Source organism: Bubalus bubalis, chromosome 8 (assembly GCF_019923935.1).
Source record: "Bubalus bubalis isolate 160015118507 breed Murrah chromosome 8, NDDB_SH_1, whole genome shotgun sequence".
Taxonomy (NCBI): domain Eukaryota; kingdom Metazoa; phylum Chordata; class Mammalia; order Artiodactyla; family Bovidae; genus Bubalus; species Bubalus bubalis.
Window position 1 is genome coordinate 9,239,718 of NC_059164.1, and position 27,521 is coordinate 9,267,238.

At 35.6% G+C, this 27,521-nt stretch overlaps 1 protein-coding gene and 1 long non-coding RNA gene across 7 annotated transcripts in view; one reads left to right on the top strand and one right to left on the bottom strand.

The window, feature by feature from the left end:
- LOC102411603 overlaps positions 1-19,875 on the top strand; it is an 80,151-nt gene extending 60,276 nt beyond the window's left edge. For 2 of the 3 annotated variants that reach the window (XR_003110819.2, XR_003110820.3), the window contains 4 exons: positions 3,004-3,073; positions 7,629-7,703; positions 15,895-16,244; positions 18,920-19,482. This is a non-coding gene — a long non-coding RNA (uncharacterized LOC102411603). Of the gene's footprint in view, positions 1-3,003; positions 3,074-7,628; positions 7,704-15,894; positions 16,245-18,919; positions 19,483-19,813 lie in introns of those variants that run through there. The other variant, XR_003110821.2, reaches the window with a different exon arrangement.
- The window catches only part of KRIT1 (KRIT1 ankyrin repeat containing), a 38,467-nt gene that overhangs the window by 10,325 nt on the left and 621 nt on the right, over positions 1-27,521 (bottom strand). For 2 of the 4 annotated variants that reach the window (XM_006078350.4, XM_006078349.4), the window contains exons 2-12: positions 23,857-23,982; positions 22,583-22,742; positions 18,609-18,701; positions 17,329-17,458; positions 16,451-16,694; positions 16,156-16,271; positions 15,793-15,936; positions 7,605-7,761; positions 6,778-6,885; positions 4,636-4,792; positions 3,249-3,400 (exon numbers count right to left, since the gene is read on the bottom strand). In XM_006078350.4, the coding sequence (XP_006078412.1) occupies positions 3,249-3,400; positions 4,636-4,792; positions 6,778-6,885; positions 7,605-7,761; positions 15,793-15,936; positions 16,156-16,271; positions 16,451-16,694; positions 17,329-17,458; positions 18,609-18,701; positions 22,583-22,742; positions 23,857-23,958 (1,563 nt within the window). In that variant the 5' untranslated portion in view covers positions 23,959-23,982. Of the gene's footprint in view, positions 1-3,248; positions 3,401-4,635; positions 4,793-6,777; positions 6,886-7,604; positions 7,762-15,792; positions 15,937-16,155; positions 16,272-16,450; positions 16,695-17,328; positions 17,459-18,608; positions 18,702-22,582; positions 22,743-23,856; positions 23,983-27,521 lie in introns of those variants that run through there. The other 2 variants (XM_025290838.3, XM_025290839.3) reach the window with 2 other exon arrangements.

Consider the following 27,521-nt stretch of genomic DNA (forward strand, 5'->3'; position numbering starts at 1 on the left):
TTGTTTTCTTTAGGTATGCACCTAGGAGTGGAATTGCTGGATGAAATAGTAATTCTATGTTTAGTGTTTTTAAGAACTATTCCACTGTTTTCCACAGACACCACACCATTTTATATTACCATCTACAGCATACAAAGGTTCTATTTTCTCTACTTCCTCAACCCTCAATATCTTCCTTTATAAACTGTGATTATTACAGCCACCCTAGTAGGTGTGGATTCTTTGTGTGTTTTGATTTGCATTTCCTTAATGCCTAATTATCTTGAACATCATCTCATGTGCTTGTTAGCCACTTGTGTATCTTTACTGGAGAAATGTTAAGTCCTTTACCCAATTTAATTGAGCTGTCTTTTTGTTGCTGAGTTGTAGGAGTTCCTTTTATATTCTGAATAGTAAGCACTCAACATTCAGAAAACTAAGATCATGGCATCCAGTCCCATTACTTCATGGCAAGTAGATGGGGAAACAATGGAACCAGTGAGAGACTTTATTTTTGGGGCTCCAAAATCAATGCAGTTGGTGATTGCAGCCATGAAATTAAAAGACACTTGTTCCTTGGAAGAAAAGCTATGACCAACCTAGATAGCATATTAAAGAGCAGAGATATTACTTTACCAAAAAAGGTCCATCTAGCCAAAGCTATGGTTTTTCCAGTGGTCATGTATGCATCTGAGAGTTGGACTATAAGGAAAGCTGAGTGCCAAAGAATTGATGCTTTTGAACTGTGTTGTTGGAGAAGACTCTGGAGAGTCCTTTGGACTGCAAGGAGATCCAACCAGTCCATCCTAAAGGAAATCAGTCCTGAATATTCATTGGAAAGACTGATGTTGAAGCTGAAACTCCAATACTTTGGCCACCTGATGCGAAGAGCTGACTCATTAGAAAAGACCCTGATGCTGGGAAAGATTGAAGGCGGGAGGAGAAGGGGATGACGGAGGATGAGATGGTTGGATGCCATCACTGACACTATGGACATGAGTTTGAGTAAACTCCAGGAGTTAGTGATGACAGGGAAGCCTGGAGTGCTGCAGTCCATGGGGTTGCAGAGTTGGACATGACTGAGCGACTGAACTGAACTAAACTGAAACAGTTATCGTATATATGATTTTCAAGTATCTTCTTCTATTATCTAGCTTGTCTTTTCTATTTAATGATAATGTCCTTTGATTTACAAATGATTTTAATTTTGATGAAGTCCAATTTATCTATTTTTTCTTTTGTTACTCATGTTTTTGGTGTTATATCTAAAGGTCCATGGCCAAATCTAATGTCATAAAGATTACACATATATTTTGTCCTAAGAATTTTATGGTTTTGGCTTTTATATTTAGGTTATTAAGACACTGAGTTAATTTTTGATGTGGTGTGAGATCAAGAGTCCAATTTGATACTTTTGCGTGTGAATTTCCAGTTGCCCTAGTATCATCTGTTGAAGAAACTACTCTTTCTTCATTGAATTCACTTGGCATCCTTGTCAAAAAAGTAGTTGGTATGGTATATGGAGTTATTTGAGGACTCTCAACTCTATTCCATTCTCAATTCTATCCTTATAGCAGTACCAAATTGCTTGGATTACTGTAGCTTTGTACTAAGAAATTGGGAAATGTGAATCCCTTCACTTTATTCTTGTAGTTTTCAATGTATAAGTCTTGCATCTCTTTTATTAAATTTATTCCTAGGTATTTTATCCTTATAGAAGTTATTCTAAAGGATTTCTTAATTTCCTTTTTTTTTGAGTGTCTGTGGCTGGTTATAGAAACAACTGATTTCACGTGTTGAGCATGTGCCCACAACTCTGCTGAATCCATTTATTAGCTCTAGCAGCTTTTGTGTCGATTCTTTGGAATTCTCCATATATAGGATCATGTCATTTTTGATCAACAGAGACAGTTTAACTTTTGCCTTTTCAATTTGGATGTCCTTTTTTTTTCTTTCTTTACTTTTTGGTGCTGCTGGGGAGAGTGTGAGCAACTGCTTTCGTTAGAACTTCTTGTTCTGTGTTAAACAGCAGTGGTGAAAGCAGGCATCCTTGTCTTGTTCCTGATCTTAGGAGGAAAGTTTTCAGTCTTCCACCATCGAGTATGTTAACTGCGGGTTTTTTATAAATGCCATTTATAGGATTGAGGAAGCTCCCCTCCTAGTTTTCTGAGAGTTCTATCAAGAAAGGCTATTCGATTTTGTCAAATGTCTTTTTTACCTTAAGTTGGATAATATAAGACAGACAATATGAATGCTGCTGCTAACTTGCTTCAGTCGTGTCCGACTCTGTGCGACCCCACAGACGGCAGCCCACCAGACTCCGCCGTCCCTGGGATTCTCCAGGCAAGAACACTGGAGTGGGTTGCCATTTCCTTCTCCAATGCATGAAAGTGAAAAGTGAAAGTAAAGTCGCTCAGTCGTGTCCGACTCTTCGCGACCCCATGGACTGCATCCTACCAGGCTCCTCCGTCCATGGGATTTTCCAGGCAAGAGTACTGGAGTGGGGTGCCATTGCCTTCTCCGAGACAATATAAACATTCAGACATAAAACATTTACCAAGTTTGGACAAGGTCACTGAAATTTTCATGTGTTGAAATGTGCTTAACCTTATGTGTTTAGTATTTCCTTGAATAAAAGAATGAGGAAATGCATTGTATACTTTTTCTTCACCAAATTTATGAGACCTCAGAACTTTTCTTTTCCCCAGTTTTCAAAGCTACTGCTGTATTTAGACTATCACCTAAACTGTAATATATCCCTTAGGTTTTTTCCTTGTCTGGTCATCCTTCAGATGGCATTATTTCACTTCTAATATTTATAATAATTCAAATCCAGACATACTTATTTAGGACAGACTTTTTTTTAATCAAGTAAATTCCATTCTCATTTTTTACTATATGTATAGTTCTCTGTTGAATCTAAAATAGCTACATACTGACTACTAGGAATAACTTTTTAATGTCCCCTTTGTAAATATAATCTGTATTTAGAATTTTTTTTTTAGTTCTCTCTATTCTCTTTAGGATGGAGTCTCGATTTCTTTTGTATTCTAAGACAATGGAGGTGGAAATGGAAACACCAACCAGGGGCTTTGTAAGTAGACTGACTCAAACTCTCTATCATTTACAATAGGGATGTGAGGATTGAACAGAAAAACAGAAATGAACCCTCCTGAAAAGGAAGAGCGCAATGTTTGCCTCTGGCGCGTAAAATAGGAACTCAGCAGATTCTGAACATCAATGACTACAAAAAAGATGTCTGAGCAAACCTTTTTTTCAACTTCCAAAGGAAGTCTCACATCTCTTCTTAGGAAAAGCTGTGGTGTTTCCCTTTGGGGATCCAAATTAGTCAATTCAGCAAGTATTTCTGGCCAGTCACGAACATGTTGCAATGGTTTATGATAAGGCTTGAGTTGAAGGCCTGAAAAACATCTTTCCCTTAATAAATGATAATGTAAAAATGAACTAATTACATCAACACATAGAAACTTTTCATTAAATTCTGTACCTAAGTATTGAACACACACAAATTAAAGGTCTAAATTTAAATCAATATTGATTTTAATCAATATTATGCCCAATTTGAGGTTAACTGTTTTTTAAGAATGTAAGAATTATGAGAATAATTCTGGAAATGAATTAAAATTTATCAAATGAATTTAAGATCCTTAATTCCATGATAGCCTATTTAATTATGATAAAATCGGTAAAAATTTGGTGTTTAAAAAAATACAGTTAAATCACTAGAAAACAAATCACAACCATCTCGATGAAATCCCTTATGCATTTGCAATACTTTGTCTGAGAGACCAAATCTGTAGTGACATTAGGCTGAGTTTAAATAAAAAGAGTCGAACATGAGTGAGCGACTGAACTGAACTGAACTGCAATAGAAAGATCTGATAGAAAACCAATATAAAGAAAAAGAGTATCTGTATTCTGAGAGGAGGTGAGCACTGAAAATAAAGGCAAGTTGGATGCATTTAAACAGCATTCAAATGAAATTTAAACTGCATTTAAACAGCATTCAAATCAAATTTCATTGCCAAAGAAAAAATGTTTTGGTTTTTACCACTTCAAACATTGTATGGCGTTCTCTGGTGACTCAGTAGTAAAGAATCCACTTGCCAATGCAGGAGACATGGCTTTGATGGTCGATCCGGGATTATCCCAGATGCTGGGGAGAAACTAGGCCCGTGCACCACAACCCCTGAGCCTGTGCTCTACAGCCCACACGGCACCACTACTGAGTCCACACGCCCTAGGGCCTGTGCTCCCCAACAACAGATGCCATTGTTCTACTGCTGTATTGCAATCAGAAGCCCTCACACCACAGCTAGAGAGTAGGCTCCACTTGTCACAACTAGAAAAAAGTCCACGCAGCAATGAAGAACAGCACAGCCAAAAATAAATAAGTAAATAAAATTAGTAAAAAAAAAAAAAACACCCAACATTGTATGAATAAAGAGGGGCCAGGAGCAAGCAGAGGCTTATCTGTTTCAGCAGTTTGAACATAAACAATTTATGTAAAAGAGAAGAATATTATATCATTTGAAAACTTAAAAGTCAATAACAATTGATGCTACCCTTCAGTTTACCAACTCACTCTCAGAAAGGAATAATGAGGTTTATACATCAGAATAACAAGTTTCTTACTGAGGTTTTCTGAACAGATCCAAATAGTGAAATATTGCTGTGTTTCTTGAGAGAGACGCATTCCTTCCATTATCTGCTGCACTGTGGTATTATTTCCATGCTTCAGTTCAACAGAACGGTATGATCCATCCATTCTGTATATACGAACTTTTTCATACTAGGACAAAGAATGATAATAAATTATGCAAGCTGGGTAGAAGTTATACATCCCAACCCCCCAAAATGCTTTAATTTCAACTTCATCTGCTTTATTATAGATTTCTAATATGGAAAATATCAGAAAAACTACTTTAAGTGAGAATCTTCTGGCAATATTTTATTTTTTCTATTTTTGCCTTGCTGCACAGCTTGCGATCTTTGTGGCCCAATAAGGGATCAAACCTGTGCCTCCTGCACTGGAAGCTTAGAAACCTAACCACTTCTGGCAATATTTTTAAAAAATTTACTTCCATTATTTATATTTTTAAACATGAAATTTCTTCTGAATATTCCATGGTCAAATAAGTTTGAGAAATGAAGGGAAATGGTTTAAAAAAAAAAATATTCAACTTCAAAAATCTTCTGAGAGGATACTTTAAAGCTATTAATGTACAATGTAAATACCAAATGGGGGATATAGACCTGGTTAACTAAATCTGGTGTTAGTTAACTACCTCATGAGTTTAGTGGGCCACAAATTACAATGTAGAAATGTGCACCATCAATAATTTATCCCAGAAGGAATCTGTGATAAAGGACTTTGCAGATACAAGTTATGAACAATGGACCTTGAGCCAGTTTCTTTCTTCCAGTTCAGAAAATCACAGAGAGAAATGATATTATCAATTCATTTTTACTGTTATAGGAAGTAACTGATGCCTCTAAACAACTTCCAGGACAGTTCATTTTAGGTAAAAGTACCTAATTCCTTTTATCGTATACCTCCAGATTTAAAGATTATGTGAGAAATAAAAATGTGTTTTTAACTATACAATTAGAAAGTAAATTGCAAGGAAGTTAATATAAGGGTGCCTGTACTGCTTATCTATTTCCTTGCTTTTGTCATGTGCTCAGGGAATAATGTTTTGACAAAATTGTGTATGAATGTGTGAGATTTCCCTTTAAGACAGAGATCATGTATTTATTATTTATCACATCACTTTCAGCATTTCATGGTGGTAAATTTACAAAAATGCTCAACAAGTACATATTATCTAGTTAATGGAAATGTCTGGAAAGGCTCAGACATATGGGTTATATCCTGTTGGTATAAAACTTTTATCCTTTATTAGTTGGTATAAATTCTTTTATCTGGTTTGCAAGTTTTCAAACAATTTTTACATTGAAAACAGTTTACTGTCACCATAACTTTGAGGCATAGCAGTTTTTTCTAATTGTTAATTCTTCTCTATCTTAAAGCCACTGCTAACTATTTTGTACATAAGTAGATGGAAAGGCCAAGCTGAATGGGCAAAATAAAAGACTAGAAACTCTTTTATTTTAACCCATTCACTAATCTTAAGGAGGAAAATGAATCTGAACTAGATAAGTAATTAAATTACTGAACAATGTGTAATATGATTATTACAAATGTAACATATTGCTTAGAAGGCCTAGGGGCTTCCCTGGTGGCTCAGACGGTAAAGACAGCAGCACAGGAGAACTGGGTTCAATCACTGGGTTGGGAAGATGCCCTGGAGAAGGGAATGGCTACGCGCTCCAGTATTCTTGTCTGGAGAATTCCATGGACAGAGAAGAGCCTGACAGGCTACAGTCCATGGGGTCGCAATGAGCTGGACATGACTAAACGATGAACACTTTCACTTCATTTAGAAGGCCTAAGTAGAGAGAGATGCTTCAATGAAGTGGTTACAATTTGTAATCACCATATAAAGTATAGAGATTACATTGGGAATTAGATTAATTTTAAGTGATTGAAAGATTTACTTATGCAAACTTTTATTTCGATATGCAAGAATAAATGCCCAAATGTTAGAGATGACAGCAAATTTAATATCTACAATGTCTAAACATGAGGCTTTATAAAAGTAGTAAAGAAGCCATCCATACATTCATCCTTCAATTCTTACCACAGATCCTCAAATTTTATCAACTTTAATACAATGCTTGGCTCTAACTAATATTTATGAAGGTAATTCTTACTGGTTTGTTAATGGCTTCCTTCAACAATTTTGCAGCTTCTTCCCAATTATTTTGTTTGTTTTCTTCACAAATATTTAAAGGAGATCTTCCCTGTTGGTCTGTTATGTGCTAAGAATGTGAGGGAAAAATCAGAGGTTAAAGAAAAAAGGCATTACAAATATACAAGTAAGGGAAAATATGAGTCAATCAAAATTTCATTAAAAAGACTACTGGCAAGTGTTAAGTAGGTATTAAGCATACTTATCGCATGCTATACTTCAAGTAAACATGAACAGCCGAAGATGAAAGATTCAAAGCACTAATCACTGTGGCTATTGTTTTTCAAAACTTCTGTTTAGAGCAACAACAAAGGTCTTGTTAAAGCTATTATTTTTCCCTTACACATCTGATAATACAAATTCCAAAATATCTTTTTCCTTCTTTAAGATATTTTTTAGAAAACACTTTATATAAGGGCTTCCCTGATAGCTCAGTTGGTAAAGAATCTCCCTGCAATACAGGAGACACTTTATATAAAATGACAGGAAGCTAAATTTTATGTACATTTGGGCGCTACATGGTATTGATGGTTGTAAAACAATGTAAATGTACTTAATGCCACTGATCTGTACAACTAAAAATGGCAAAAATGGTATATTTTATGTGAGGTGTATTCTATTACAATTTAAAAGCAAAGTGTATACATATTATTTATTCTATATAGCAAGTTAAATTTGTTTTCATTTCTCAGCTGCCCTCACAAGTGTACGACTAAACATTTTAAGTGTCATTACTAGTTATTTACTGTTTGGATGTTAAAAAAAAACAACACCTGGAAAATAACTTACTCTGTCAATTTCTGGATGGTTTAGGAGGATCTGTACGATTTCCGCATGTCCTCCTCCAGCAGCAAAATGAAGAGGAGAGCTAAGCTGTCCATTTAAAAGGTTTGGATTGCACTTTCCCTTCTCTAACAATATGCGAGTGGCTTCAACTTTTCCATACCTACAAAAAAATAAAACACCTACAAAAGTCATATGAAGTGTATGAAAAATCCAAATTTCAGACATCTCAAAGAAATCTAAGATTTTTCTATGGCAGAGAACAAGGAATGAAGACATTGACGTAAATGTTTTCAGTGCTTATGGATTTCTTATGAAGTACTCTGATTTAATTCAAATGTTTCTATTTCTGATCAACTGGGAGAAAATATAATCTCAAATACAAGATAGAGCAGAGGATACAGAATCACAATCGTACAAAATATACAAAAATTATAAATTAGGGAGATAAAATTTTTAGTCAAAAATATTTTCAGGAGCAGAAAGTAATGCATAAATTTAATAATGCTTTTTTTTAAATTTACAATAGGCCCAAGACCTAATTTACATGTAGCTGTTGAATGAGGCAATGTGAAAGACACAAAGATATGTTAAGATAAATGGTCTCTGCTCTGGTAAAGGCTTCTAATGTAATCAGAAGAAAACAAACATGTGAGATAAGTTACATCATGCTGTAAAATTTAAGTAACAGTTGAGGGTAACAATCAAAAAATATATATTTGTCAAATAATAGTATATAATGATGCTTTAGAAAATGCTGGAAAAGGAAGATAAGATTTCAGTCTAAGAGAGTCCTGAAAAGTATTCTGATAGAAGAACAATTTAAAAGCTGAAGAGATGCTGAAGAGAACTAAAATATTCTAGGTAGTGAGGAAAAAAAGTAAGCAAAGAGTACAAAGAATGTGCCAGACATAGTGAATTTACCATCTAGTTACAATAAGGCTTCAATCTAATGCAATAGTGGAAAGGCAATTCATTTTTTTGGAAATAAATGGGTAAAAAGGGAAAGGAAATTTGCTCTTAGATATGGTGCATCTGAGGGGCAAACAGCACATCTTTAGAACTAAACCAACTTACTGTCTACTTTCTTCCCTTTCACACATGCTCTGGCTTTTCTCTGCCCTGAACTTGCCACTTGTATCCTACCCTTCTCATTCACGTGACTGTTTGCTTACGTTCTTAGCTATTCTTGAGATGTCTTTTTTCCTCCTCCTGATTTTATTTCAGGTTAAGTTCTGTTATTTCTCTGAAACAGTTTACCAACTACCTCCTATATATATTCCCACTATAATTTACCATTTTACTTTTACTTTTTTAATCTCATTAACTACTTTCATCCTTTTATATATATATTTCTGTCAGCCTGGATGTTCCTTTAAAGTTATATCTTTGCATTCTCCATACTGCCTCAGGCATTAAGAAAATGGGTGACTAAACTGTTCAGCTGGCAACTGAAAACACAGACTTGATACTCAGGAGGAAGGCAAAGGCTTGAGGTACCAGATATACAAATTCATCCAACTGAGCCTGTTAAAGCTGCGAGAATGGATGAAACCTTTCTGAGAGAGAAATATGAACATCTTAGAACAATGAAATGCATCTTGAAAAACATACTCTCAGAATAGAAAAAGATACTGAGGGGGACAATTCAACACTGTGTATGATTAAAAAGTTTTCAAGGTACTTCTTTATATAATTACTTAATATAATCTTCACAACAACTTATGAGGCAGGCAGAGATATTTCTAATGCACAGATGAAAAAAATGAAGCCTGTACCAGTTTAGTAATTTGCCCAAGGTCTCATGGTTAACCAGTTAAAATCCAATTTTCTGACTCTTAGTGTAACAGTTTCCATACTATTAATATAAAACATCCTTGGGTCACAGGATGAAGACCAGTATTTCAATAATAAGAATAATGATAACAAGTATTATCTTGCATTTGTATTGACCTTCATTATAGCTCTATTATAGCTGCGCTTTCAACTGCCATTTGTTCTGCAAACAAAGGGGTGGTCAACAGCGTTAAATGCAGCAGAGCAGTGAAAGAGATTAAAAACTCAGAAAGGTTAAGAAGGTTCATGAAGACTGAAAAAGAGAAAGCAGTGAGTATGGTCCTGTAATCACTGAAGTCTCGCTGTGAAAGGAAGGAAAGAAACAGCACAGTGGCCAGAAGGGCCAGCAGGTTCAAATTAAAGTTCTTTTTTGAGTAGGGAGAGGATTCATGTATGTTTGAAGACAAGAGAAAAGAAAGTACAGAAAAGCAGAAAGTGCAAAGTGTCTGACTCTTTGCGACCCCATGGACTGTAGCCTGCCAGACTCCTCTGTCCATGGGTATTCTCCAGGCAAGAATACTGGAGTAGGTTGCCATTCCCTTCTCCAGAAGATCTTCCCAACCCAGGGACTGAACCAGGTGTCCCACAATGCAGGCAGATTCTTTACCTGTCTGAGCCACCAGGAAGTTCCTAGGTTTAGAATAGGGGACCGAAAGCTTGACAGGATGAATGAGATAAAGACAATACACAGCTCGCTGCAGTGAAGGCCCAAATGAAATCAGATGGGATAATTTGTAGGGAGCCAAATCATCAGAGTTCTGAAACACTCTCTACCAATGATGTGAAGCCTGGAAGTACTATCAGAGAGAGAAGACACTGATTTGAGAGAGGTGAGAAAATATGAGATGTCAGTGAGACATTTACTGAGTGGCTGAGAGGTTACCCATATGGGGAGAAAGCCAAATTAAATAGTTTTGGAAATGGTGATTCTGGTAAAGAAAAGTTTTTAGGCACCTGTCATCAATATAATTTTTAAAGCTTGGAGCAATCCTAGGGGTGATTTCATTAAGTGATCCTCAAAGACTGATCCAGGAAACCAGGAAGATAGCTGAAAGATTTTCAGCGTGTCCTCTAGGTAAAACATATTTCATAGTAATACTGAGATTTATTCGCCCTTTTCACTATGATTTTCTCTTAAGTGTATAGCAGAGTTTTCTAGAAGCTCCCTGACATGAGAATTAAAACAAATTAAAGGCAAGATCAGATGTGAGAATCCAACTATTTTCTATAAGGTTGGACAGTAAAACGATGCAAGAATGTAAAACAATGCTGCTGCTGCTAAGTCACATCAGTCGTGTCTGACTCTGTGTGACCCCACAGACAGCAGCCCACCAGGCTCCTCGTCCCTGGAATTCTCCAGGCAAGAACACTGCTACTTTTCTTATTAACTTTTTTATTTTGGAAAATAAGATATATTTGGAAAACTCTGCTATTTATATTAATATGCTACTTTAAAATAATTAAATTCTTAAGACATTTTTCAGTTTTAACTTCTAATAAAGTATATAACACTAGGTATTACTTCACATAAACCAAAGCTCTTTGGGATCTTGTAATTTTGAAGAATAAAAGGAGTTTTAACACAAAAGTTTGAGAACCACTGAACTAATAAAATCCTTCAGTTTAAAGATGCTGCTGCTGCTAAGTCGCGTCAGTCGTGTCCGACTCTGTGCGACCCCACAGACAGGCAGCCCACCAGGCTCCCCACTCCCTGAGATCCTCCAGGCAAGAACACTGGAGTGGGTTGCCATTTACTTCTCCAGTTTAAAGATGAGAAGACAGAATAAGAGGGCTAAAACATCTTGTATAAGCTTATAAAGATAGACCCCATCCCAGTCTCTTGATGAGACAGCCCAGTATTCCTCTTCTAATCCTAGTATTAATTAGTAAGTAAGAGTACATTTCCAAGATAAAGTAATTTATGTTCTTTACTAAATAGTTTAATCAGTCTTCATTCAAGTTCACACCAATCAAATGATCTATCTTATTAAAAGTATTGCAAGGTGACCTATATTACTACTACTATTGGTATTTAAACTTGGTTATTATTTCCAGCTGATGGAAATTTGATTTTATTGATGGATAAAACTCTTCCTCAGTGTATTGGAGTAATATCCAAATAAAAATACAACAGATGAATGAATTTTAGATTCAGACATCAAAATCTTTAAATTTTTATAATACTTTAATAATAGCCGTTTTTTTGAATGCTTATTACTGCCAGGTACCCTTCCAAGCATTTATTCACATTTTCTCCTCTAATCTTAAAAAAAGCACTAAAATTAAGCTCATCTTTTAGATAAAGAAATAGATCCTTAGAGACATTAACTAATTTGCTAAAGGCCATACTTTTAGGAACTAAAATATTCAGTGCGGACTGAAATGTAGGTACATTCCAAAGCACATTAAATACAATACCATACTTCTGTTTTTATGTAATACGTAGTTGAAAATATTACCGCTCTCTTAATAGAGAAGGAAATGAGGCCCTGCCACAGAAAGGGCAACAATATAGCCAAATGTAATTTTGGGATTCCTAAGCTAAAATTCACTGGCTCTGTCTTTCTCAATTCGTGATGTTTGAACTATATTCTCTACTTCTTTTTGTTTAGCTCAAGGAAAAGCATGTGATTTCTTCTGGTACTGTTGCTGCTACCAGTATTTACCAGTAATCTGAAAAAACAATTATAACTTCAGTGAAAGAAGACTTAGGGTAACTCTTTTCAAATCTGAGTATAAAAATTCCCTATAATGGGAAAACAATTAAGGTTACATTTATAGAATAAAATATTTTTAAGGAAGCAGAAAAAAATTGAGCATATTTAATAAAGGATATTTTTAAAGAAATAGCATATTGTCAACAGAGAAAAGATATATATTAAAAGCAACTATATTTAGCTATTTAATCACAAATATTGAAATCAGAGAAATCAAAAGACTTTCAGTTGGAAATGATCTAATTATTGTATTTTACGTATAGACAAATAAACTAGCACTCATCTCACACGCTAGTAAAGTAATGCTCAAAATTCTCCAAGCCAGGCTTCAGCAATACGTGAACCATGAACTTCCTGATGTTTAAGCTGGTTTTAGAAAAGGCAGAGGAACCAGAGATCAAATTGCCAACATCTGCTGGATCATCGAAAAAGGAAGAGAGTTCCAGAAAAACATCTATCTCTGCTTTATTGACTATGCCAAAGCCTTTGACTATGTGGATCACAATAAACTGTGGAAAATTCTGAAAAAGATGGGAATACCCGACCACCTGATCTGCCTCTTGAGAAACCTGTATGCAAGTCAGGAAGCAACAGTTAGAACTGGACATGGAACAACAGACTGGTTCCAAATAGGAAAAGGAGTATGTCAAGGCTGTATATTGTCACCCTGCTTATTTAATTTATATGCAGAGTACATCATGAGAAACACTGGGCTGGAAGAAGCACAAGCTGGAATCAAGATTGCTGGGAGAAATATCAATAACCTCAGATATGCAGATGACACCACCCTTATGGCAGAAAGTGAAGAACTAAAGAGTCTCTTGAAAGTGAATGAGGAGAGTGAAAAAGCTGGCTTAAAGCTCAATATTTAGAAAACGAAGATCATGGCATCTGGTCCCAACACTTCATTGGAAATAGATGGGGAAACAGTGGAAAGTGTCAGACTTTATCTTTTTGGGCTCCAAAATCACTGCAGATGGTGACTGCAGCCATGAAATTAAAAGATGTTTACTCCTTGGAAGGAAAGTTATGACCAACCTAGATAGCACATTCAAAAGCAGAGACATTACTTTGCCAACAAAGGTCCATCTAGTCAAGGCTATGGTTTTTCCAGTAGTCATGTATGGATGTGAGATTTGGACTGTGAAGAAAGCTGAGCGCCGAAGAATTGATGCTTTTGAACTGTGGTGTTGGAGAAGACTCTTGAGAGTCCCTTGGACTGCAAGGAGATCCAACCAGTCCATTCTAAAAGAGATCAGCCCTGGGATTTTTTTGGAAGGAATGATGCTAAAGCTTAAACTCCAGTACTTTGGCCACCTTATGTGAAGAGTTGACTCATTGGAAAAGACTCTGATGCTGGGAGGGATTGGGGGCAGGAGGAAAAGGGGACGCCAGAGGATGAGATGGCTGGATGGCATCAGTGACTCGATGGACGTGAGTCTGAGTGAACTCTGGGAGATGGTGATGGACAGGGAGGCCTGGTGTGCTGCGATTCATGGGGTCTCAAAGAGTAGGACACGACTGAGCGACTGAACTGAACTGACTGAAATAAACTAAGATGCAGAGAGGTGAAGTAAAGTTGCTTGCTCAATGCCATGCAGCTAAAAAGCTGTGGACTTTAACAGGCAATAAACAATGTAGGCACTTCTCAAACTAGCCAGAGAAGCTCATTTTAAACAGTAAGTCAAAAGCAACTTTCCCATAAAATATAAGGTAAAACTAGAGGAAAACATAGGCAGAACACTCTCTGACATAAATCACAGCAAGATCCTCTATGACCTACCTCCCAGAGTAATGGAAATAAAAGCAAAAATGAACAAGTGGGACCTAATAAACTTAAAAGCTTTTGCACAATGAAGGAAACTATAAGCAAGGTGAAAAGACAGCCTTCAGAATGGGAGAAAATAATAGCAAATGAAACAAGTGACAAAGAATTAATCTCAACAATATACAAGCAGCTCATGCAACTCAACACCAGAAAAATAAACAACCCAATCAAAAAACGGGCCAAAGAACTAAACAGACATTTCTCCAAAGAAGACATACAGATGGCTAACAAACACACGAAAAGATGCTCAACATCACTCATTATCAGAGAAATGCAAATCAAAACCACAATGAGGTACCATCTTACGCTGGTCAGAATGGCTGCTATCAAAAAGTCTACAAACAAATGCTGGAGAGGGTGTGGAGGAAAGGGAACCCTCTTACCCTGTTGGTGGGAATGCAAACTAGTACAGCCACTATGGACAACAGTGTGGAGATTCCTTAAAAAACTGGAAACAGAACCACCATACGACCCAGCAGTCCCACTGCTGGCCATACACACCGAGGAAACCAGAATTGAAAGAGACATATGTACCCCAGTGTTCATCATAGCACTGTTTACAATTAGCTAGGATATAGAAACAACCTAGATGTCCATTGGCAGATAAATGGATAAGAAAGTTGTGGTACATGTACATAATGGAATATTACTCAGCCATTAAAAAGAATGCATTTGAGTCAGTTCTAATGAGGTGGATGAAACTGGAGCCTATTATACAGAGTGAAGTAAGCCAGAAAGAAAAACATCAATACAGTGTATTTATGCATATATGGAATTTAGAAAGATGATAATGACGACTCTATATGCGAGACAGCAAAAGAGAGATATAAAGAACAGAGTTTTGGACTCTGTGGGAGAAGGCGAGGGTGGGATGATTTGAGAGAATAGCACTGAAACATGTATATTACCATGTGTGAAACAGATGACCAGTCCAAGTTGGATGCATGAAGCAGGGCACTCAAAGCCAGTGCACTGGGACAACCCAGAGGGATGGGGTGTAGAGGGAGGTAGGAGGGGGTTCAGGATGGGGGACACATGTGCACCCATGGCTGATTCATGTCAATGTATGGCAAGAACCAACACAATATTGTAAAGTAATTAGCCTCCAATTTAAATAAATTAAAAAATATATAAGGGTAAATAACTTCATTACATCCTTTCTAGAGGACAGGCTATAGCAAATGGTTAACTACTGCTATGAACATAAATTTAAGAACTCAGTCCAGGCTGAGGGGAAGAGTTATGATTATGTGAGAAGAGTGCAAGACCAAGAACTCCATAGGCAACTAGTGGAGAGCGCTAACCTCACTCCTGAGAGCTAATCCATCTCATCAAAAAAAAAAAAAAAAAAAGGCTTTAATTCTAATGAAAACTTTTGGATGTTTCCAGATACCATAGCTTTCCAAAGAACTAAAAGAATACTTTTCTAACATGATGCAGGTCAAGTCATATGTAGCTAACACACGTACATTTTATAATAAGGATAAGCAGACATAATACAACCCCAGTACAAAACAACAGACATTGCGGGTGACTAAGGGACCAACTGCTGTGCAGTGGCACTTGTTAGTTATTAGCTATCCTACTTCATGACCTAAGAAATGCCTGAGAACATTAATGATACTTTTCAAACGGGCCAGATGCTGTGGCACACGCATAGTAATCAAAGATTCCTACAGAGAAAGTGCAGAAGGCAAACACACACAGTGGAGGAAAACGTGGCTGGAATGAGAACAGCTTTGAAAAGAAACACTAACATTAATAACTAAAGATTCATTCTTTCTAACAAGAAAAGAATAAGTAGTCTATTTACCAGCACGCATAATGAATGGGTGCCCAGTGGTCACTATCTAATTGGTTGACTGAAAATCTTTCATTGAGAAGTCGGTTTAGTAATTCTGAATCTCCTTCACAGGCACTTCGATGGAGAGGAAAATCATCTACCCACTGTCGTTCCCTAATCATGAAAAACAAACAAGAACAACACTGTTGAAATTCAAATTGTTCTGAAACAAATATGACACATCTATGAAAGCTACACATCACCGAACAGCTGTAAACTGAATCATTTACGCAGTGATTACATTGCATACTACTGCATATATCATTTACAATAATTGTTTAATATTAGCATATAGGCTTTTAAAGGCACAGTGAAGTGAAACCAGAGTCGTACTTGTCTTCGCTGACACTGCTCCTGCTCCTCTGCCATTGCTCCTGTTTGGGAATTTGGATTTTCGAGTAGTCCGGAGCTCCTAGACCAAAGTATGGATTTATTACCACTTTATCTACCTAGAAAGGGAAAACAGAACAAAAGCTGTTTAAGAGCTTTATGACCTTAAGTATAAAAGCAGAGCTAAGTGAGGATGTCATCTCAGTGTTTATAATTACTAATATATGCATTTGTCTCAGGAAAAATAAATTATATTTTGAAATGAAATATCTCTTGAAATAAGAGCCAAAATTCTTACCCGGTTTGTATACTGAAGATCTGATCCAAACAAAGGGTTGTAAATACAGGTATCTGCTTTCTCTAGGGCTAACATTTTACTCTTTATTTCTAGTGCACTGTAGCCCATATGTAGTGAGTTTTCTGCCTGACCTGATTCAGTAGCATATGCAGGGTTTATAACATTAGTTTTTATCCGCTCAAGAGGAGAAGGTCGGAATAAGGCTGGAATAAAGTGAGACTGTGTGTGACGTTCATCTAGCCACCTGGCAAAATAGAAAGAAGAGGCAGTAGAAGTATTTGTACTAAAGTGAAGATGAAAAAAGTAAACTACTGTCTAACTCTTTCTAATACTACATTCAGATTTTTATAATTTTAATTAGTGTTAGTTAAGTATTTCACTTACTCTAAATAAAAGTTTTATTACTGGATACAGCAAACTATTCTTTTTAAATGCATATAACAAAAAAATCTATATAACACTAAATAATTAAAACCATTTCAAAAACATGAAGCACTTTAAAATTTAAACCACTGAGATGTAGGTGACATGAGACCTGTTATTACAGGACAAAGGCTTGACAGGTTAAATGACTTGTTCACTAATAGGGGTAAATCAATAATAAACCTTGTTTTATAACAAAGGAATCTTAATTCTTAAGCCAGGGCAATCTTTGTCACTTTCAAAGAATAAAATTAACATGTTGCAAATAAATCAGGACAATCTTATCTTTGGGGTTTAAAATTTTTATATTATACTTCAAAAACTTACCATTTCATAATAAATATATTATAAATTTTATTATTTTCATCCATAAAGTATTTCTATCTCACAAAGCTAATTTCTATTATGAATATGTATTTGATTTATTAAAAAATATTTTTAATGGCAGTTCTTACTTATCCAAGGCTATTAACATTCTTGCTGTAAGTGTAGCAAAGTGAGTGCTGGATTCACTACAGACTCGCATAATATCTTGTAAGCAGTAAAAAATTGGGCATCCTGGAGTATAAGTATATTTAGTATTATCTGAAAAAGAAAAATGAAGATTTATGCCATCATATAAAAGGCTTACAACTGCGTGTTTTTTATTTAAACATATACAGTATGTTTAAAAAAACTGATAAGTATAAGTTGTTCTAGACTTGTAATTAGAAGACTTGGATTCAAGGGCTGGCCAGCTCTGTGACCTTGTCCAGTTGGGTGAATGCAGAATTTAGAATCTTGTAGGACTACAGAAATTGTTTCCCCTTTCTCTTGCTCAACAATGTTGTAAAATTCTAATTAATAATAAGATTTCCAATATCATATAAAATGCTGAACTATTTAACCTAAGTATGGCTGGGAAAAAGAAATCTGGAATGGCAGAGCTGGCTAATAAAACATATGTTAAGTACTGTGTAGCAGCAGTCTGATGAGATGCCCACATTGGGCCATTAATATATCATCAGTATGATTACTACCTTACATGAGGCCAGTACTCTACAGGTTCCAAAATGATTTTTACATCTAATACCTCATTGGATTCTTCCAGCACAATGAATCAAGCAGGAGCAGATACCTATCTTATAGATAAAGAGGTGAGGCTTAAAGAAGTGGTTTGCCCATAACAAAAACTTGGTAGACTGCAGGTCTGACTGAAGCTCAATATTTTTTTCTATTATTCCAGGATGATAGGATAAATTCCTTGTCAAAGCTCAAATTAAATTTTCACATTAGATCTAAGTTCTTTAAATATTACCATTATTGTTGGGTGGAGTATTTTAAAACTATTATTGACACTTTCTTATCCAATACAAGACAAGTTCTGATGATAGTCTGTTAATTTCCCAAAATACGTACATTTTTATTTCTATTCTATTTATATAGCACAGTCTGAAAAATACCTCATTATAACCTGAAAACTTTTTGTTTTTATTATAGGTTCCTTCCTCACTTCTTTATTCTACTTTTAAAAACAGAAACAAAAACTTTACGATTAGTCCAGAAGCCTGAATATTACTTGGGAATCAAATGTCGTTAAATAACAAATTTCTCCATCTTCCATTATATTAAAAATATGATTTTTACAACAGTATTGCAATAGTAACTATGACTCCAAATTCCTAAGTTCCTCCATAGACTTTAGCTTAGCACTTAAGGTACACCAAGATTCACAAGATGAAACTCAAGGCTTTACCTTTAACAACTGATGGAACAATAAATAATGCCGCTTCTCTGCCCACCTTCTCCCCATCCAGAGGAAATGTCTTCATCAGGACCACTCGTTTTCCTAATCATTTTAAGTCAGTAAAGATAAACATAACGGGCCTTTTAAAATCTTATAAATTACCTTGAGAATTAGAAAAAATATTTTAAAGGCAGTATAAGAGGAACTGAAATATAAAAAGTCAATTTTATTATATGCACTAATAAAAACTGGTAATTCTGATAATAATGTACATCATTCTGTAGGCAATTAACAACAGATCCCTGGTTCTGACTCACTAGGAGAGAAGCTCCCCATGCACAGCAAGGAAATCCGCCCCACTAAGGACTGGCAGAGCAGCCGAACAGCAGAACATCCTGCAAGGTGAAGAGGCATGCACGTCTTCAGTTGGGACGTAGATGGTGAGAATTTCACTAAAGTCTGAGCTGGCCAAGAAGGGTAGTATATATGAATTACAGAGTTTTAAAGTTTAGTAACCCTTCATTTAATATTCAACCTCCATCCTCAATTTCAGGCTTTATTAAAATCTGATTGGGCTATAAATTATTGTTCTGAATTTTACCCATCACTCTTAGTCTGTTGTTCCTGATTTGCAGCAAAGGGGCAATAAATAAAAAGTTTTTCACTCTGAAACCTTTCATTTTCTGGCTATCTTTGTCATGATTTTTATCAACCCTTCCAACTTCCCCACTCCCAGAAACAGAACCTTGTTCTCGACCCAGGTAGGAATGCCTGGCTGGATGCCATCTGTGGACAAGTATATACTACAAGTGTTCAAACAGCTTCATTCATTCACAAAATGCTAGAGTGAATATTTGTGATTATTATGGCCGATTATTATTGGAGCCCCCAAACAATTTTCTACAAAACTGACACTTGTACAAAATGTAAGTGTTAAATAAAGAAAAACATTCTAATAAATTTCAGAGGTAATATTACTTTTGTCTGGTTTGAGGTCTTGTCCCACTTAATCTTTCCTGCCTTGTAGCTTCCCTAAACCTAGTTCTGATCGAAACTGACTACTTTGCCAATTTTATATGCAACTATGAGATCTATTTCAGGCAGGGGGTGGGGTGCTGGTGGGGGGGTTAGGGGAGGAGAAAAGCACTGACTACAAGTTGGGAAATACAGTTCTAGTCCTAAGTCCTCCACAAATGGGAATATGATTTTTCTAGGTGCCTATGTCTGCATTTGGAGAAGGCGATGGCACCCCACTCCAGTACTCTTGCCCAGAAAATCCCATGGATGGAGGAGCCTGGTGGGCTGCAGTCCATGGGGTCACGAAGAGTCGGACACGACTGAAGCGACTTGGCAGCATGTCTGCATTTCCATTTTACAGATGTGAAAATGACCGTATACCAACTCACAGGATCAATTTAAGAATTTCATGGATAAGTAATTGTGGTAGTGCTTTGTAAACTATGTATAGCATTGCACAAAAAGGCAAAACTACTGCAGTTATAAAGTCATTTGTAATTTTCATGTGATACTTATGTAAGAAATCATACTCTCTATAAAAATATTTCACACTTTTAGAAAAACTCAATTGAATAGGATAGTCAGGTATGATATGGTTCATTATTTTAACTGTTTAGTTAAGTAAAAACTTTATTTTCATTTCTCTTATTAAAAGCTGCCTGAAAATTTATTAGCACATTCTACTAAGTATACAAGACATAATTGTGCTAGACATATTTCAGGGTGCTTATCCACTCGTAACTTCTAAGAAAAACTACCAGTCCTCTGTGCCAGGGGACATTTTTGTTCACACTGATACCACGTATATCCCCTTTCTTGGTGAATGAACCAAGTGTTAGAGTTTGGCTAATTCACAGCAAATTATGACTTTTCTATCTTAGCTCAAATATGTGATTTGGGCTCAGACTTTGTCTCAGTAATTTGATCTCAGAATAGGTCCTGATAACTAAAACAATTAAGTAATAGTAATACAAATTACTAAGAGACGTCTAAGACAGGTAGAAAAAATGACAAATTTGTGGCATCCAAAGGAGCCTTCCACATGCCTGATCACCCACAGGGATAGTCCCCTTTTTCAGCTAAGATCAATTTCTAGATCACTTTATTTAAAAAGTCAATCTGATAATCAGGGAAAGGGGATTCTCTTTGTGGGACTCAGAATGTGTATCAAAGATCTGTACGTTTATGCAGGAACTTCTTGTAATCTCCAGTTACAATGGTCAGAACTGCAAAAACTCTTCAGGCCCTATTGAGGAGGTTACCTGTTGGGGAGGTAAAATATGGTAAATGGTACCTTCAGAAGTTATCAAACAGGCTTAGTTCAGCTTATCTCTAGAGAACAGGTATCCCAAATAACCAATAAATCAAATGACATGATTCAGCCTTATCTTTACAACAATAATAGTCTCTTTACTGAAAAGAGATGAACAAACAGGGAAAAAAAAAAAAAAACAAAACACTGAATAAGCTGTAAAAAAAAAACCCCAAAATTTAGGCACAGAGAGGTACGTTTTACTTCACTACCAACAACTGCTCTCAACGGTTGTCTGACTGAAATTAGCTTTACCTTTTTAATTATAATGCCTGAATTCTGGACAGAGATATATAATTTCTAGAACTTCTAACTGCTATCTGCTTCTTTTGAGGCACAGCCTGATAAAATTGATCATTGATATTTAATCAGTTTCATAAGCTATAGATTATCTTGTAAATGGGGCCTCAACCTTTTAGAGTGAATATTTCTACAGTTCACAGTTTGGCTCGTTGAAAATGATTTTCTTCTTGTGACCAAATGGGAAGAAAACCTCTGCTACCTGTAATTTATATGACTTGCTCTAATACACAGAATCTTAACTGCTACTTAGTTACGGAGAGAGGTTTATAGTTTTCTGTGTCCTGGAGTAAAGAAATAAAAATAGTAGTTCAAAGATACTTATCTAGGGAAATATACTTCTAACAAAAATAACTTGTGCTTTCTTATTAGTTTTCAAGCCACTTTGGCTTCCTCTCTTTCTTGAACAAATCATTAACACAATTGAAATATTTTTCTAGAACTGCCATATGATCCAGCAATCCCACTCCTGGGCATATATCTGGAGAAAGCCATAATTCAAAAAGATATATGCTTCCTAATGTTCAATGCAGCACCATTTACAATAGCCCAGACATGGAAGCAACCTAAAAATCCAGCAGCAGAGCAATGAGCAAAGATGTGGTACATACATATGATGGAATATTACTCAGCCATAAAAAGCAACAAAATTGTGCCATATGCAGAGATATGGATGGACCTAGAGATGGTCACACAGAGTGAAGTAAGTCAGAGAGAGAAAAATATTATATATTAAGGCATATATGTAAAATCTAGAAAAATGTCATAGATGAACTTCTTTGCAAAGCAGAAATAGAGACAGAGAGAGAGAGAACAAACGTATGGATACAAAGGGAAGAAGGGGAGGGTGGGACGGATTGAGACACTGGGACTGACGTACATATATACTGCTATGTATAAAATAGGTAACTAATGAGAACCGACTGTACAGCACAGGGAACTCTACTCAGTGCTCTGAAGCAACCTAAATGCGAAGGAAATCAAAAAAGGGGATTTATGTGTATATATAGCTAATTTACTTTGCTGTACAGCAGAAACTAACACAACACTGTAAAGCAACTATACTCCAATTAAAAAAAAAGAAACTGCAAAAATATTTTTCAATTTTTTTTTTTACTTAAAATTATTCAAATATTTTAAAAATATTTTTTAACTTAAAAAGCATTATAGTCAAGGAACTTCTTGAAGGGAGTTTGGTTCCACCTTAAAAAAAAAAAAACCAGAAATTTATGAGTCTTTTTCAAGTTTTTCAATGAAAAGGAACATAAAAAGAAACTGACTTTAATATATTTTTTTAAATGTCTTCCTTCACAAGCAATTAAAACCAACTGTGTTAAAGAGAAAAATTTCTTACCTCTGATACCCTGGTTTGCAGGAGAAATTGGTTTGGTGGTTTCTACTACATAATCCAATATGCCTTGTGTTATTTCACTGTTACCTTGCAGTTTAGTTTCCAACAAAACCTTCTTTCTCTTTTTTTTCTGTCCTTCAATGGGAACTTCATGCAACAAAATCTTGGATGAGAAAAACAACATTAAGAGAATGTTTAAAATAAAATGTACTTGCCCTAAAATACAGCCAGAAATCTTTCTTAACCTTAAGCCTAGCTGCATATTAGAATAACATGTACCCTTTTAGAACAGTATCAATGTATAGCTTCATCTCAGACCTAGTAAATTGGAATGTTAGGGAGTAAGGTCGTGGTACTGAAGTTTTAAACTTCCCCAGGTGATTTAAAGTGTAGCCAGGACTGAGAACTAGTAAGCCACAGCACTGCTGAATGGCAGCCTCCTCAGAATCCTTGCAATATCCTTTAATAGGTTTCAGATAACTAACCTTGAAAAGGCAATTAAAGTAGAATACCCAGAGATGCAGGTTCAGTCCCTTGGTCGGGAAGATCCCCTGGAGAAGAGAATGGCAAACCCATCCAGTATTTTTTCCTGGGATATCCCATGGACAGAGAAGCCTGGTGGTCTACAGCCCATGGGGTCGCCAGCCCATGGGGTCACAAAGAGTTGGACAGGACTGAGCGGCTATGCAGGCGTGCAGAGAAGTTAGGTGAAATTAGATTAGACTAGAAGTATTTTATGATGCTTGAATCTGCTGCATAGTAAAGATAAAAATCTGCTTTGAGCTTTTCTTTTTTTGTGCCTCAGTCATGTTTACTAATACTAATAATGTATTCAAGACTTCAGAGAAGTAATTTAATTGCCTAAAATAATTAAAGGTAAAGATATTTTTAAATGAACTGTTAAAAATAGAGTTTTGAAAAATAACCATGAATAAAATTTAGACTGGAATTTTGCAATTTTATTGCAAGCCATTCCAGAAGCTCTAGTAAAAACCAAACTCTCATAAATTATATATGCAAAACTCAAATAAGTAACTTTTACTATCTAAGAATTTACCCATATCAATGAATAGAAAAAAATGGTCAAAATACGTGCAGCAGAAAAAAAAGAAGACATGGTGATGGGAAGAGCTCTATAATCATAAATTCTAGCTTGTCAATATCTACGTTACCAATAAGAATTTACAGGCTATGGTAAGACTTTAAATGTGAATGAAAATGATAATGGAGAATGACATTCAGTGGTAGAAAATCAAATGTTAGTCAACTGTGCTCACTTCATATGACTTAGCTCTGTATTCCCGAGAATTGAGACTGGCAGCATTCTTCGGCCGAATAACAGCAACGTATGCATCCTCTATGTTTTCTGGATTTCCCATTGCTTTATAAAAACAAAGAAATCCCTTGAAAGATTAAAGGAGACATAATCATGATGAGAACAGTTAATAAAATGTTGGTTTTTCTGTCTTAGAATATATGTACTATATAAAAAGCAAGTGAGAGATGACTGATCACATCTCACCACTAGTAACCTCTACACATAATTTCAGATACCTTGTAGTCTTTGTTTCCTTTTCTATTAAAGGTAGATTTTTGTTTTTTTTTTAAATGGGGATATATACTTTCAGGAGACAGAGGACTTTATTGTTTTCTCAACTGCAAAATAAAGTCATTTTGAAATCTGTAATTCACTTCTTTACATAATAACAAAAAATCTTTAATTTACTCCCTTCCACTGCCTTAAAACTAAAAAATTTCCCTAAAAAGAATGCTTTTAAAATTCAGTAACCTTTGACATTTTAAGTAAACACTAGCTAAAATTTTTTAAAAATTATAAGTATTGTACAAAAATTTTAAATTATTTTAATCTATAAATTATTTAAGTAATAAAACTTTATAAGATTTATTTATAATTTATAAAAATTTTTAGGTTATAAAAATTTTCACTAATTTAGATCCAGACAAACTATAGATAACAGAGAAACTACAATAAAACATTAAGTTTGAGACATTTCATTTTGTGAAAAGTTCTGAAGACATGCATTCTCACTCTATACCTTGTGGGATTTTTTTCAGTTTAGTTTTTTCATAAGACCATCTTAAAACCCACCTCATGCAACAGAACTTCCTATTAGTGAAAAAAATGAGACTTTTTTTCTTCTCAGAATTCCAATTTAGCACTTACTTTTCACCTCAGATTAACAATGACTTCAGGATATAAAACCTACTAACTTTTGAAATGTATGCCTGCCTCTTTGAATATTGACAGTCCCCAAAAGAAAGACACTGTATTATGAATACACTGTATAACATATATGGCATATTTACAGAAACCCTTTTTCTATTAAGCATCTAAAATGAGAAATCAAGTAATTCTTAGTTTTCTAAACACACTTTAAAGCAAATTGATTAAACTGTTAGTCACCTGTTAAAAAGAAAAATCTATTGGCAAAGTGCTTTATTTCCTAATACTTATTACTTACCTAGAATATTTGGTATTGCACAGTACACTGAATTTTTAAAAGATAAACAAATGTGATACAATAAAAAAAAATGAATATTTGAAATATACATACTTCCAGTGACATGAAGGAAGAAAACAAAGGCTTAAGTTAGGAAAAGAACAAAAGCTATTAATATATGAAGACAAAACTGCTAAGGCAGAATCACATGCAAAAGGATTGAAAGAGAGTAATTTGAGCTAAAAATAACAGAAAACTGTATAACTAGTTTGTAATGTGTTTAGACTGAATTTTAGATAAGCGTTCAAGTGACTAAGAATAGGAAGAATGTGGCATTTTGTTCACCAATCATTCTATTTTGGAAAATGCTTAGGTATAAGTGATGCTATGTTGCCTGACTAATGATGCTGCTGCTGCTGCTAAGTCACTTCAGTCGTGTTCGACTCTGTGCGACCCCATAGACGGCAGCCTACCAGGCTCCCCCGTCCCTGGGATTCTCCAGGCAAGAACACTGGAGTGGGTTGCCATTTCCTTCTCCAATGTATGAAAGTGAAAAGTGAAAGTGAAGTCACTCAGTCGTGTCTGACTCTTAGCGGCCCCATGGACTGCAGCCCACCAGGCTCCTCCGTCCATGGGGTTTTCCAGGCAAGAGTACTGGACTGGGGTGCCATCGCCTTCTCCGGATGATGCCTTACAAATAAGTGAAGAGGTTCTCATTTGGCCTGAGACCTACCAGGCATCATTTGAAAACATATGGGCATTTCTCATCTCTATGACTGGGTGAAAAATGGGGTGAACAGACACCATTTAGTCCTCATGGGGCAGGTCCTGTTGAACAAACTGCCAATAATGTTGCTAATAAGAAACGTTTACTACATAGAGTACAGATGGACAAATTTAATGAAATTAATTTATTTATTTAGGCCATGCCACAAGACTTGCAGTATGTTAGTCCCCTGACCAGGGACTGAAAATGGGACCTAGGCAATGCATGCACAATCTGAATTAACCACTGGACCGCCACACAATCCCCAAGATGGACAAACTTTCAAAGTATTTTTGCAGTGTAGAAAAAGAGAAGATTCAGTACATGAATATAGGTATTGTAAATTTAGTTACCAGAAGTCAAAACTGACAAGATGATTTGTGTGTGCAGCTGCTCAGTCCTGTCGGACTCTTTGAGACCCCATTGATTGTAGCCTACCAGGCTCCTTTGTCCATGGGCTTCTCCAGACAAGAATACTGGAGTGGGTTGTCATTTCCTACTCCAGACAAGATGATTTACCAATTTGCAAAGTACATGCTAATATAAATTAGCAACAATGATCAGAAAGTGTACTTCATGAATTAAAAACAAAAAAATGGAGCATTAGGGCTCTGTAGGATGTACCTGATTCCCTCTCCTTCATCCTTAAGCAAAGTTTCTCAACTTTTTAAAATAATATGAATAATTACCACCACTTACAATGATTATTACATCCTAGATACTGTGCTAAGGGCTTTACATGCATTAACTCATTTTATTCTTCCCCAAACTTAATGACGTAGTTATTATTGTTATTATCTCCATTTTACAGAAGAAAAAAACCGAGGCGGAGTAGCTAAGTTACTAGCCACTTCTCTACTCTCATTAAACGATTTAATATTTTAAAGCATTATAGTATTAGAGACAAGAGATGGCAACTAAATATCAGTAAGAATTTCCCTCCAAGGATAGGCTGACCATTAAAAATTTCATCCTTTTGCCACTCAAATTGGCTTACAGTAATAAAAAGAGAGGAAATAATAATAAAGCAGAATAGAAAACAGTCATTGGTGCTATTTCTAGTTTGCTCTGTTCCTGTCCTTTCAACCAGTTCTACCAAACATTAGGTAATATGAAAAAGCATCATCAGTAATTTTCAAGTTCTTTCTTTCTGTTAAGTCACATTCTATTCTGTAAGATATTTAATAATCTTCAAATAACTTTTGAAGGCAATTATACTAAATCTGACTAACAGAGAAGGAACTAATGAATTCCTACAGTGAATATTAGGTATCTTTGAAGAAGTTATTTGGGGGAGCCTGATTTCATCCGTAGTATATCCAAATATACTTTATATCAAGTCCTACTGTGGTTCCACAACCCAGTTCTAAGGGGAAAATAACCAATACACTAACATGGGATTAAGTCGAAAAGACCATAAAATATTTGATTTTCTATTGTTATGAAAACATTTTCGAGCTTTTGACATTTTCCCCCAAATAAATTAGGACATCAAAACAGTTAAAAGACATGATGGTGAAGGAAGCATTGGCAAGCAGACTGAAGTTAAAAAACCTCTCCATGCGTGAGATGGGAATGGAGGTGAAATCCGGAGTCAGGTCAGCTAGATGAAAAATTTCTGGTGAAGCTAAAAACACCACGGAGAAACAAGCAAAGAAAGACAGCCAAAAGCCTTAAATGATGCAGAGGACAGAGAGGAGGGGCGAGCTGCTGT